The 14,861-nt window shown below is 36.9% G+C and overlaps 1 protein-coding gene across 5 annotated transcripts in view; it reads right to left on the bottom strand.

The window, feature by feature from the left end:
* Positions 1-14,861, bottom strand: part of ENOX2 (ecto-NOX disulfide-thiol exchanger 2) — a 350,049-nt gene that overhangs the window by 97,350 nt on the left and 237,838 nt on the right. For all 5 annotated transcript variants that reach the window (XM_045852289.1, XM_045852292.1, XM_045852291.1 and 2 more), the window contains one exon: positions 3,926-4,057. In XM_045852289.1, coding sequence (XP_045708245.1) covers positions 3,926-4,022 — 97 coding nt within the window. In that variant the 5' untranslated portion in view covers positions 4,023-4,057. The remainder of the gene's footprint in view (positions 1-3,925; positions 4,058-14,861) is intronic.

Here is a 14,861-nt window from a genome sequence, read left to right as displayed (position 1 = left end):
CAGGCATGTGCCATGGGTGGGAATCAACCCAGTGACCCTTTGGTTTGCAGGCCAGTGCTCCATCCACTGAGACACACCAGCCAGGGCTGTATCATTTGTTTTTAATCAAGGCCAAAAGCCTTTTGTATTGTAATAGATAGGCCAGATAGGACAAGACAAAGAAAAGTCTACTGGCTCAGTAGGAAACCTCCTAAGGAACAGAAAAGTAGCTGAATTACTGAGCCATCAGTGGTGATCTCAGGGAATAATTCCATGTAGCTCATTGCAGCTTTTTCCATTTTAAGGAATTGTGAGGGGTGGGAAGTGAATTAGGGAGGTTTTATGGTGTTCAGATAAAACATTACTTAATAAAGATGACAGGCACCCTGTTCCCAGACTTTAGCAAGAAGAAAGGTAAGCAATATTGGGGTATGGTGCTTACAAAGTGCAAAGTCATTAGCACTTTGAGACAAATACTCTCCTCTTCACCTGCCATTGCTCAGTGCTTCTCCAGGGACAAAATTTGCTGTTGTATTCACTATACTTTGCTATTGTGAGTCATACAATACAAATGAGCCATAATTCAACTTTTTGGGAGCCATATAAAATATGAGTTTAAAATAATAACAATCATAGATGAATTCTTTGGAAAATTACTGTAAATCAGGCATCATTCTAAGACTTTACATGTATTAACTCATTAATAATCATAATCACCCTGTGACATAGGGGCTACTATTATCTCCATTTATGGATGAAGAAACTGAGACACAGAGATGGTAAATAACTTCCAAAAGTTACACAGCTACTTAATACCAGAGCAGGGATTTACTTGAACCTACGCAGTCTAGATTCAGAGACCCTATTCTAATCTTGATTGTAAAATAATACAGAGAGAAGAAAAATCAGTTCCCAAATAACTCAAGGGATTTTTATACACAACTTTACAAAGTATGTTTCAGTCTACTGCTATTGCCTCACGTACTTTTAAGACAAGAAGGACACTACTAAACTAAATATCAGTATTTCTAAGGCCAGTTTTTTTAAAGATTTTATATAATTATTTTTAGAGATAGGGGAAGGGAAGAAGAGAGGGAGAGAAACATCAATGTGTGGTTGCCTCTCATGTGCCCCCTACTGGGGACCTGGCCCATAACCCAGGCATGTGTCCTGGCTGGGAATCAAACTGGTGACTCTTTGGTTCACAGGCCCGTGCTCAATCCACTGAGTTACACCAGCCAGGGCTCTAAGACCAGGTTTTAAAAAGTCAAGTAACTTCCTGGAACATAGCTATAAGATCACTGAATCACAAGGTTTAAGGGGACCCTGTGAAGCCATTTCTTCATAATCCTTAAGAAAACAAGATGTAGGAAAAGGGGGCTAGAGGTGTAAATTAAAATCTCTCTTGAAGTTCGAAATGTATGAGTGGAGATTGATGAGGGAAACAATCCTTAGAGCTGACAGTGGCTGCTGAGAACCCAAATACTTTCTTTTGTTTTGATTATGTTATTGAAAACCCAAATACTTTCAATGTAAATGGCAGCTTAGCAGCCATTTGATGGAAGTATGTTAATATTTCCTTCATCTTAAAGAGCATGTAATGTTACTAACAGTAATAATAATGATGATAGTTGACCTTTACTGAGTGATTATTATATGCCAAGCATTATGCACAGTATATTATTTAATCTTTACAGTAATGTTGTAAGGTAGGTACTATAATTATCCGCATTTTACAGATGAGGAGACTGAGGTATTGATAGGTCAAATAATTTGCTCAAGGTCACATAGCTAGCAAGTGGCAGAGCAAGGATTCAAAACCAAGTAGTCTGTCCTTCAGGCCTGTGTTGTTAAAAACTAAGTTGGTAAGAAAACCTACTGAAATTTTCTAGGCATGATATTGGCCTCAGTGTAAACTTTGGGCCTGTAATGGTGGTTTGGATTTTTTCCTTTCTCAATACTAGGCCTGTTTTGCTCCACATTATGGTTGGGTGTGTAAGCATTGAAGATTATTTTGTAGTCATAGACTTATGTTTAGATGTGGGGATTTAAAAATAATGTGATATAATCTAACATTTAATTTTATTGGTATTAGATCAGGTCTGGCTTCAAGGTTTTTCCTGGGACATACAGCTATATAGTTCATATTTCCATAAACTGGTAATACTCAAGTCAATCAGATTATCTAGTCACTCTAGGCTATAAGAGGTTGTGACTCAGGATTGCTCTATATGGAGCTTTAAAATAATATATAATATTTTAGCTTAAATTCTATTATAATGAAATGATGAAGAAAAACTAAATTAAAAACCCATTACTTCCTTTATAAATGCCTATGAGAAATACATTAATAAATATTTTAAGTAGTTGAACAGACAACAGTATTTTAGCACTAACTATATAGCAGGCATTGTGCTACACACAATTTAATTCTCACATCAACACTAAGGGTTAGGTACTACTAGTCTGCTTTTATAAATGAGGGAACTCAGTTTCATAGAAGATATATAAGACTACCCAAGATGAAGCAGAGAAACAGGCTTAAAAGTCAGGCAGAATGATTCTAGAGTCTGGGTTTTTAAGCACTATGCAATACCAGCTCCTATTGTAATGCCCACTGATTCCGGATTTGATCCCACTAGCAATTTAAGACCCAAGGAGATCCATGGTCCAATCATTGTAGCCCTCAAAGGACTCCTGGTTGCTCATTTCAATCGTGGTTAGTTTAATGGAGTAGAATACAGTCTAGTCACCAACAGATCATGGTATGAATTAAAGTTTGATGAAACAGTTCTTTGCTTCTGTTACATATAGAACCTAAGCTCCTTTTTTCTCGACCCATTTCTTATATACATATTTTTTTCTTTATGTTTGGCTGCTTGTTTATAAGCTTTTAATGTAATCATATTTCTTATTATTATGCACCACTGTTGCCTATCTTACCTTATCCTCATTATAACCTACAATGACTCAAAATCAAGTCTGGAATTGTGAAATTATTTTGGGGGGGGTGGGAGTAGTTAACTATACAAACAAATGGCACAACAAAGCAGTATCACTCTAGATCTGTTTTTCAGGTTTAATATGCTTGTGAAACAACTGGGGATCATGTTAAAATGCAGCTTCTCTTAAAATTCAGCTGGGGCCTGAGATTCTGGGATTCTTGACAACTCCTAGGTTATGCAGACCACATTTTGAGTAGCAAGGTCCCAGATTGGCCTGATCCTGTCATACTTTTAAGTAGGACCCCAATTAAATGAATCTGAGGAGATTAATATTTAGGACATTTATAAAGCACCCTGAGCTTTTTGAGATTGTAATTCTCTAATTAATGTCTTCACAAATCAATTTTAATGGTTAATTGCTCTGACAGCCCAGGAAAAATTTTTGTGTCTAAACTAAACCCTTCAGATATTGGGCATTTTTTCTAATTTTATCTTTTGTGGCAATGGAGTTATGACACCATGATCATTCTCTTATGGTTTACTTTGTTTAAAAAATATTAAAAGTTACTGAATGTTAACAGTAGTCTTTGGTGTGTTCCCTACTATCTCCTTTTCTTCCCTTTAAGAATCTATGATTTTTGGGATGTCTTATTCAGTTCTCATTCTAGCTTCATGTTTATCTGCCTCCTCTAAGAAATCCATAAAATTAGACAAGCTGTGTAATCCCTTGCCAAATCCTGTTACGTTTTATTTCAATGAGTTGTTTAAATGTTCAGAGACAATGTCCTGCATCAGATATACCCACAACTTGCCCACAGGGCAATAGGGAGTGTACTAGGAACTACTGGCCACCCAACCTATAAAGCTCATGATACAAAAAATGCATACTCTAGGCAGAATATAGAAAATGTCAACATCAAAATAAATTGTGTCATATTGTTATATTATGACCATATGGTCAATATAAAGAAATACTTGTGAGGTGATTAAAAATAGCATACCAGGCAAAATTGGTTGTCCAGCAATTCCCAGTGGTGCCATTCCAAGATTATTCATTGCTGTGGCCCATGCAGTTGGATCAGACATAGGTAGTGTCATTGCAGTGGAATCCACATTCAGAGTTCTATTATCAGCTAAAAAGAAATGACAAGCAAAATAATTTGTAGCATTAAGGTGTCAGTGTCTGGATTACTTATCAATGTACACTCTGGCAAACTATTTACAGAAATTGACTGATGGTCAAGTGGTAGATAAAGCCTTAATTCCAGCTCTTTATAAGGGTTAAAACAATACAACTTGCACTGGCAGGAAGTCACAGAATTTGAAAACAGTTTACCAGGTGGCCTTTAAGTGTGTTTCTCTCTTGTTCTTTCCTCTCTCTCTCCTCCCTCCTCCCATTACTCCCTCCATACCTCTTTTTCTTCCTTTCCTCCCTCTAAAACAATGTTTTTTTACAAATACTTTTTAAGGGCAGGTTTCAGGTTCACAGTAAAATTGAAGGGAAGGTATAAGGATTTCACATATAACCCAGGCCCCCATACATGTAGAGCTTTCCCCATTATCAACATCCCCCACTAGGGTGGTACACTTGTTACAACTGATGAACCTATATTGACACACCATAATCATCCCAAAGCCATAGTTTTAACACATTAGGGTTCACTCTGTTATTGTACACTCTATGAGTTTGGACAAATTTCCACCATTATAGTATCATACACAGTATTGTGAAAATAGTAAAATTCCTCTGTGATCTGATTACTCATCCCTCCCCACTCCCAACCCCAGCAACCACTGATCTTTTTTATTGTCTACATAGTTTTGCCTATTCTATAATGTCATATTGGTGAGATCATATAGTATATGGCTCATCAGATAGGCTTCTTCACCTTAGTAATGTGCATTTAAGGTTCCCCCATGTCTTTTCATGACTTGATAGCTCATTTCTTTTTAATGTTGAATAATATTCCATTGTCTGGATATACCACAGTTTATTTATCCATTCATCTACTGAAGAACATTGTGGTTGCTTCTGAGTTTTAGCAATTATGAATAAAACTGCTATAAACATTTGTGTGCATATTTTTGTGTGGACATAAATTTTCAACTCCTTTGGGTAAATACCAAGCAGCACAATCACTTGATCATATGGTAAGAGCATGCTTAGTTTTGTAAGAAATTGTCAACCTTTTTTCTGGAGTGGACATACTATTTTGCATTTCCACCAGCAATGAATGAGAGATCCTGCTGCTCCACACTCTTCACCAGTATACAGTGTCAGTGTTCTGGATTTTGGACATTCTTACAGGTATGTAGCAGTATCATTGTTGTTTTAATTTGTAATGCCTTGATGACATATGATGCAGAGCATCTTTTCATAAGCTTATTTGCCATCTGTATATCTTCTTTGGTGAGGTATCTGTTAAAGTCTTTGGCCCAGTTTTTAATCAGGTTGTTTTCTTTTTGTTAAGTTTTAAGTGTTCTTTGTATATTTTATATAACAATGCATTGTCAGATGTGTACATCAGAAATATTTTCTCCCAGTCTGTGGCTTGCTTCTTCATTCTCTTGACATTGTCTGTCATGGAGAAGAAAATTTTAATTTTAATTAAATGTACCTTATCAAGCCTTTCTTTCATGGATAGTGCCTTTGGTGGTATATCTAAAAACTCATCACCATACCTATGGTCACCAAGGTTTTGTCCCTTGTTATCTTCTAGGAGTTTTATAGTTTTTTTGTTTTATATTCCGGTCTTTAATTCAATTTGAGTTAATTTTTAAGAAGAGTATAAGGCCTGTGTCTCAATTCATTGTTTTTGCATGTGGGTGTCAAGTTGTTCAGTATCTTTTTGAAAAGACTATCTTTGCTTCATTGTATTGCATTTGATCCTTTGTCAAAGGTTAGTTGACTCTATTTATGGAGGTTTGTTTCTGAGTGCTCTATTCTGTTCTATTGACCTACTTATATATTTTTTTTAATGATTCCACACTGTCTTGATAAGAGTAACTTTATAGTAAGTTTTGAAGTTGGGTAGCATCAATCCTCCAAATTTGTTCTTTTACTTCAATATCATGTTGGCTATTCTGGATCTTTTGCCTCTCCATATAAATTTTAGATCCAGTTTATTGATATCCATACAATATCCATTTGGATTTTGATTAAAACTGCATTGAATCAACTTAGGAAGACCTGACATCCTGATCATATGGAGTCTCCTATCCATGAATATGAAAATACGTCTCCATTTATTTAGTTCTTTGATTTTGCTCATCAGAGTTTATGGTTTTCTGCTTTTTTTTTTCAAGCATACTTACCACAGGAGCTTGAGATGATTAAGAGGTTTCCCATTTTTCTCATAGTCTAGTTGCAAATGATTACATCAGCAAAACTTCCATCCAAGGTACTATGCATGCAAACCCAGAAAAAAATCTAAGGGTTTCCACAGCAGCAATAAAAATGAAAATTGTATTCCAGATCAAATTTCATAACTTTGAGGCAGTACTATTGAATAGAATAGAACATATAATCAACAGATATTAAATCAGCCAACTGAGTATTTTTGGGGTTAGAGGGCTACCAGAAAATAAGCAGATAGGAAATACAGTCCCTGCATTCAAAGGCTATACAAACTAATTAAAGAGACCAATGATGATGGTGAAGATTTTTATTATCACTACTCTATCTCCATCCATTACTACCACTAATTATTGAACACTATGCTAGGTAGTAAAGCATTTAGCATGCATTATTCTCATTTAACTTTTAAAAAATTTTATTTTATTTTATTATTTTAATTTTAGATTTTATTTTATTATTTTTATATTTTTTAATATTTTATTTTATTTTATTTTTATTTTATTTTATTTTAATTTTAATCCTCACCCATGGATATGTTTATTGATTTTAGAGAGACAGAAGGGGATGGAGAGAGAAACACTGATGTGAGAAACACCGATGTGAAAGAGAAACATCAATGTGAGACAGAAACATGGATCAGTTGCCTCCCGTACGTGCCCCAACTGGAGATTTAAACCACAACTTAGGTATGTGCCCTGACTGGGAATTGAACCTTCAACCTTTTGGTGTATGGGATGATGCTCCAACCAACTAAGCCACCTGGCCAGGGCTCATTTAACTTTTAAACAACCCTATGAGATAGGGACTATTTATATCTCCATGTAGTAGATGAGAGACTTTGAAAGGTCACATATATTGTCCCAGGTCATACAAGATGTTTACTTTTAGCCATTATGTTTTACTATCTCCAATTAAACAATCAGGAAAAATGAAAAACTCAAATGGTGTAGATCAGAAGTGTTACTGAAGTTTAAGGAATGATGAACTACTGTGGCTTGAGTAAGTGGGGAAGGCTCCATGGAGAAGGAAGAATTTGAAAGAATGGACCAGATTTCTATAGAGTTGTGTCTTGAGTGGTTTTATCAGAGAGATAAAAAAAATGGGGGAAGATATTCCAGGAGCATGGATTACATAAACCAAGACACTGAAATGGGTTATAGATGTATATGCAGGTATATACTGCACAAAAAGAGATATAATAATAAATCATCTTAGCACAAAAGACTTTCATTTTGGCATGCAAATTGGGAGGTAGGAGAAAAGCCATGAAAAGTTTTTTTCCATAGATATCAGTAGTCAGAGGTAAATATCCCACATCTCCATGAAACCTTTCCTACCTACTCCAGAAGGACTGGGCTGAAATGCCAAAAAATATTTTTTTTGCAGCAATTTGGCTACTCATTGGCTCTGCCGCCCTGGGAAATATAAGAAACTCAGGAATTATTCTCAATAAAGGATTTTGAGATAAGAGAATGAGAATTTAAAATGGACCAACATAGCCAAACTCTGGACTAATCTGCTGGGGGTGGGGAGAGAATGATCTAAATTAACATTTTTTTTAAAGAACAGCAACGTATTAACTTTTTTCAAAATATATATTAATTTAAAGTACCTGTTAAAATGTTAGCAAGTAGAATTCTTACTAGGCTTGTTTACAGGAAAAAACAAGGAACATGTGTAATTAACAGCATTATTTTGCTACAATAAATTCAGTTCTTAAATTCTTTTTTATAATATATTTTATTGATTATACTATTAAAGTTGTCCCACTTTTATCTCTCCTTTATTCCCCTCTGCCATGTACCCTCCTCCCACCATCATTCTCCCACCTTAGTTCATGTCCATGGTCCTACACATAAGTTCTTTGGTTTCTCCATTTCCCATACTATTCTTAGCCTTCCCCTGTCTATTTTGTACCTACCATTTATGCTTCTTATTCCCTGTACCTTTTCCTCCATTTTCCCCTCCCCCTCCCCATAGATAACCCTCCATATGATCTCAATTTCTGTGAATCTGTTCCTTTTCTAGTTATTTACTTAGTTTTTTTTTTTTATTTTTAGGTTTGATTGTTGATAGCTGTGAGTTTGTTGTTATTTTACTGTTCGTATTTTTTATCTTCTTTTTCTTAGATAAATAAGACCCCTTAACATTTCATATAATAAGGGCTGGATGATGACGAACTCCTTTAACTTGACCTTATCTGGGAAGCACTTTATCTGCCCTTCCATTCTAAATGATAGCTTTGCTGGATAGATTAGTCTTGGATGCAGGTCCTTGCCTTTCATGATTTGCATACTTCTTTCCAGCCCCTTCTTGCCTGCAAGGTTTCTTTTGAGAAATCAGCTGACACTCTTATGGGAACTCCTTTGTAACTATCTCCTTTTCTCTTCCTGCTTTTAAGATTCTCTCCTGACCTTTAATCTTGGATAATGTAATTATGATGTGCCTTGGAGTGTGTGCTTCCTTGGGTTCAACTTCTTTGGGACTCTCTGAGCTTCCTGGACTTCCTGAAAGTCTATTTCCTTTGCCATATTCCCAGCCTCTCCCAGCCTCTCCTGTGAGGCTGGGAGTTTCCCCTGCAGCCACTTCAACCCCTACAGGTTTTTTCAGCCAGAGGTTTTGAAGCTTTATTTCCCCACACTGGAGCCCTGGGTTGCGAGGTCTATCCGCTCCCCAGTTGTTCTTCCTGGTTTATTCCCATGCCAATAGGGGACTGCCCATTCTGCCAGCTGCCACCTTGCCAAAAGTTCTCTCCATCCTGGCTGCCCATCTCCACCCCTCCTACCAGTCTGAATGAATGTTTCTTTGTTAACTCTTTGGTTGTAGGGCTTCCATACAGTTTGATTTTGTCAGTTCTGGTTGTTTTTTGTTTTTAAATTTGTTGTTTTCCTTCTTTTGGTTGTGCGAGGAGGCAAAGTGTATCTACCTATGCCTCCATGTTGGCCAGAAGTCCTGTTCTTAAAGTCTTAAGAAGTTCTTCCCTAAATGCGCTTCTCATCTCCCTCCCCTCCCCCAGCACTTATCTCTGCCTGTCAAATCCTACTCATTTTTTAAAAAGGTTGTTTATTTTTATTTATTTATTTATTTTATTGATTATGCTGTTACAGTTGTCCCATTTTCCCCCCTTCATTCCCCTCCACCCTACATACCCTCTCCCACCCACATTCCCCCCCTTAGTTCATGTCCATGTGTCATAAGTTCTTTAGCGTCTACATTTCCCATACTATTCTTGTCCTCCCCCTGTCTATATTTACCTACCATCTATGCTACTATTCTCTGTACCTTTTCACCCTCTCTCCTCTTCTCACTCCCCTGTTGCTAACCCTCCATGTGATCTCTATTTCTGTGGTTCTGTTCCTGTTCTAGTTGTTTGCTTAGTTTGATTTTGGTTTGCTTTAGGTGTGGCTGTTAATAATTGTGAGTTTGCTGTCATTTTACTATACATGTTTTTTATCTTCTTTTTTTTTTTTTAGATAAGTCCCTTTAACATTTCATATAATAAGGGCTTGGTGATGATGTACTCCTTGAACTTGACCTTATTAGAGAAGCACTTTATCTGCCCTTCCATTCTAAGTGAAAGCTTTGCTCAATAGAGCAATCTTGGATGTAGGTCCTTGCCTTTCATGACTTTGAATAACTTCTTTCCAGCCCCTTCTTGCCTGTAAGGTCTCTTTTGAGAAATCATCTGACAGTCTGATGATTTGTAGGTAAATGTCCCCTTATCTCTTGCTGCTTCTAGAATTCTCTCCTTAATTTTAATCTTGGGTAATGCAATTATGATGTGCCTTGGTGTGTTCCTCCTTGGGTTCAACTTCTTTGGGACTCTCTGAGCTTCCTGAACTTCCCAGAAGTCTATTTCCTTTGCCACATTGGGGAAGTTCTCCTTTATTATTTGTTCAAATAACTTTTCCATTTGTTGCTCTTCCTCTTCCCCTTCTGGTACCCCTGTAATTCAGATGTTGGAACGTTTAAAGATGTCTTGGAGGTTCCTAAGCCTTTCTTCATTTTTTTGAATTCTTGTTTCTTCATCCTTTTCTGTTTGGTTGTTTCTTTCTTCTTTCTGGTCCACTCCATTGATCTGAGTCCCAGTTTTCTTCCCATCCTTATTGGTTCCCTGTGCGTTTTCCTTCATTTCACTTAGCGTAGCCTTCATTTTTTCATCTAATTTGGGACCAAAATCAACCAATTCTGTGAGTTTCCTGATCACCAGTGTTTTGAACTGTGCATCTGATAGGTTGGCTATCTCTTGGTCGCTTAAAAGTATTTGCTCTGGGGCTTCGATCTGTTCTTTCGTTTGGGCCATTTTTTTTTCGTCTTGTTGCGCTTCTTATGTATGAGGGGTGGAGCCTCAGGTGTTCACCAGGTCGGGTCAACCCAGTTGCTGTTTTGTGACACTGTCTGTGGGGGAGGGGTCTGAGAAGGAACAATGGTGCTTGCTCTGCTCTCTCTCAGATTCCGTTGCTTCCCACAAGCAAAGTGGGCCCTTTTCGTGCTGATTCCTGGGTAGGTGGGCTTGTGTATGTTCCAGGACCCTGTGGGTCTCTCCAACAAACTCTCCTGTGAGGCTGGAGGTCTCTCCCGCTGCCTCAACCCCCACAGGTGTTTTCAATTGGTGTTTTGAAGCCTTATTTCCCTGAGCTGGGGCCCTGGGCTGTGCGGTCTTGTTTCCCGCTTCGCCTGGTTTGTCTGAGTGTGAATGTGGGACCGCTTGGTCAGCCAGCCACCCTGCATGCCTCACTGGGTCTGCGTGGGGTCTGTCAGCCACTTCCTGGTGCACCGGGGTCCGCAAGCCACCATTTTTTTTTCTTTTTTGCTGTGACCCTCTCCACTTGGTGCCCAACTCTGCCCCTCTTACCGGACTGGATGACTGTGTCTAACTCCTTGGTTGTTGGACTTCTGTACAGTTCAATTTTCTGTCAGTTATGGTTGTTTTTTGTTTGTTTGTTTGTTTCTAAATTTTTGTTGTCCTTAATTTTGATTGTGCGAGGAGGCAAAGTGTGTTTACCTATGCTTTCATCTTGGCTGGAAGTCTCCCTACTCATTTTTTAAGGGTCATCTCAGTGTCACCTTGGCTATGGAGCCACCTCACTGGAATTAAGTATTCACCCCTATGTGTTTTCAAAGCATTGTATCTAGAATTTGACATTCATTTGTTTGCTTATTCTCTCACTCCTCCCCAAACGAAACTTCTACTTTAATAAATGCCAGTTTCTGTGCTAGTGAGTAAGAATAGAGAGATGAAAAAAACCCTCATTTGTTATTATGGAAGAACTCACAATACAATGAGAGATATGACATATAAACAACCTAAACAAATTATTGAGTAAGTGCTGTAATAAAACTATGAGTAAAGTGCTATGAGAACAGGAGAGTAATTAAATCTGCTGCTATGGGTTTAGATATATGTGTTTAGGGTTGGGAGGGGTGTGGGTGGAGGAGATGAATTGCCAGGAGAGCCTTCACTGGCAGAGAATCATTTGGAATGAATCTTTAAGGAGGGATTGGATTTTCCTCCAGGTAGTGAATGGAGGATTAGTGTTGAACAGCATTCCAGGAAGCAAAAACAACTGCATATTTATCATCAACTGCTTTGAATTGTTGTTACTGGATACATGTCTCTCTTCTGCTAGCCTGCATGTTCCTTTAGATCCTTATTAATTCTTTGTATTGCTGTGGTGTTGAATGTCACTTGACTTTTCTTTCTGATTTTATTTGTTTAGATCAAGTACTGGGTTTTGGTAATTTCTGTTTCCCCATTTCTTAGTTCAGTGTCTAGTATAAAGTAGGTATGCAAGAAATATTTGAATGAATGAATAAAGAAAATCAACTTACATTGATTTGGGACACAATAAGCAATCTATGCAATGACTCTCGTTGATTATTTGTATACCTTTTTTGAATGATAGATTTGTTTTGAAAGGAATGGTATGATTGCCAAACTGATTGTCTCTCCAGGACAACTGTAATTACACAGAGGAATTTACTTAAGAGTGAAAACCAGAGATAGATTCACCCAACTAATAATTCAGTTTAATCTCATTAGCTATAACCTGTTTCTCATATGGATATAATCACATGCATGCACAAACTTGTAAATTTTTACTTTCAAAGAAAAATCCCAGATGACCATCTCTGGTGGCAATCTGGATTTAAGGTTTGCACTAACAAAGCATGCTGTGATAAACATCTGTTTGGAATTATCACTTAATAGTGGAAAAGTTAAGTCCTGGCCTGATTCACTTTCCAGATTAAAAATGGACATCCAGTAATTTATTTAAGTGTTTTATGAAGTAGTCCCATGTCACTAAATAGATTTTTAATTTTCCAATGAGTGAAGGTAAGTGCTAATGTTTGATAAATGGTCTTCAAAATACCTAACCCAAGTCTAAACAACCTATCCTGCTAAACTGGCTCTTTTGTTCCACTTGTGTGGCAACTCCTCAAGAGATCACAGGTTGTAAAGTGGTTGTGAATGAGTGCCTTCTAAGAAAGTTGACTGAAGATATGGCACTTGGAACAAGAGTTCATTAGCACTGAAATAATAAAAGATTTGGAAACGATCATCCACTTTAAGCAGAGATCACTCCATACTATTAAATCCCTTCCATTGCATTGTTTATGCTTAACTCATTAACTAGTCAATTACTGTAGAAGTTACTTGATCTTGAAGTTCACACACACATACACACACACTGTGATATACCCATCCTGTAATAGAGTTGATTATTTCAAATATTTCCTTTATTTCCTTTGAAACAAGTTTAGTATGTTGGTGCCATCTCACCAATTACAATATATTCTTGTTTTTAAAGATTTTATTTATTTATTTTTAGAGAGAGGGGAAAGGAGGGAGAAAGAGAGGGGGAAAATATCAGTGTGTGGTTGCCTCTCACATGGCCCACACTGGGGACCTGGTCTGCAACCCAGGCATGTGCCTTCACTGGGAATTGAACCAGTAACTCTTTGGTTTGTAGTCCATGCTCGATCCACTGAGCTACACCAGCCAGGCACAATATATTCTTTTATTAAGACAAAAGCTCACCTCTGATAATTTAGTCTCCTGTAATTCTCTTTCTTGTGTCCAGGTTTATGTCCTTTGGTTTTTATGCTTCTTGTAATTTTGTTACATAGTTTTATACAAAATTGAGAGAGGATTTTGTCAAAAGCAGAGTAGGAAGCAATCCTATATAGTGATCAAGAACATGGATTTAGGCATCATATGACTCTGGACCAGAGCCTAGCTTTACTTGTAACTATAACATGCTCATTCTTTCTCTCTTTTATTTTCTTCTTTTCTTTTTTGTTGGTTTTCATTCCAGTCTTCTTTCCATATTTACCATACATTCACTGAATATTTTTTATGTGTCAGGCAACATTTTAGTTGTTGAAGACATTATGGTGTGTCAAATAGGCCTCATCTTTGGTATTATGAAGCTATACTCTAGTGCAGGAGGGACACATTAAAATACAAATGCAAATCAAATAATTACATATTGTGGCAAGTGCTCTGAATAAATAAGTGGGCTTGATGAGGAAAAAGGAGAATGAAAAATTAAGAAAACAACAGTATCTGTCTAATAGGTCTGTTGAACATTAAATCAGAAAATGTGGGTAAACAATTTAGCATGGCTTCTTTTTTTATTTTTCAATATTTATTTATTTGTTTGTTTATTTATTTGTTGTTCAGTTATAGTTGTCCCGACTTTTCCCCTGTTGCTGTCCCCTGCCCCATCCCCCACTACCACAGTCGATTCTCCCCCCATTGTTCATGCCCATGAGTCCTTTATTCATGTCCCTTGACACATATTGTGCACTTGGTAAGTGGTAATAATAATATGGTAATAGTTAAGATGATAATGATGATGGGGTCCCAGCCCTTGAAGGGCTTGAAGTCTTTTGAAAGACAGAGAATATATATAAATTATTATAATATACCATATGAATATGAAACTGAGGCACAGATAGTTTAAGTCATCAGCTCAATATCACAGCTAAAAGTGGTAGAATAGAAACATGAACCTAGGAAGTTCTGATGTCAATGTCCATAGTCTGATTTGTCACACTAAACTCCCTCTGAAAGAGCCCATTTAGTTTCTCTGTTCTCCTAGCTCATTGAACACATTACTATTATAGCCCTTATTAGATTATATTTTTAACACCTCTTTCTATGTATATATATCCCACTAGACTCTGGAATCCATTATTCCTCCTTGTTGTTCCTACTACCTAGACACTATGTCTCAAATGGAATAGATGTTCAATAAACTGTTTTAAATAAATGAATGAAGAAATATAGGAGTATGTATAAGAAAGGCCTGCATAGACATTCTTTTTCCCAGAAGCGGGTACCACACTATTCAGAATGGGATATTACTCTATTGTTGTATGAAGATAAAATATCTTTTGGTGTTTTTCTTCTGAGGACAGAGTATTAAACATTTTAAATGAAGAGTGTGAGGAAGACCAAATGATGATAATTTGAGGTATTATAATCCTAAGATGCTGATAATATGAAAAAAAATCACAATTAAAGAAAAACAAACTCTAAGAACAATAAACCTGGAGATGGTAAGATAATT

This window comes from Phyllostomus hastatus, unplaced genomic scaffold, assembly GCF_019186645.2.
Source record: "Phyllostomus hastatus isolate PE091 unplaced genomic scaffold, TTU_PhHast_1.1 phas_contig_90, whole genome shotgun sequence".
NCBI lineage: Eukaryota > Metazoa > Chordata > Mammalia > Chiroptera > Phyllostomidae > Phyllostomus > Phyllostomus hastatus.
This window is presented reverse-complemented; position numbering and strand designations above follow the sequence as displayed.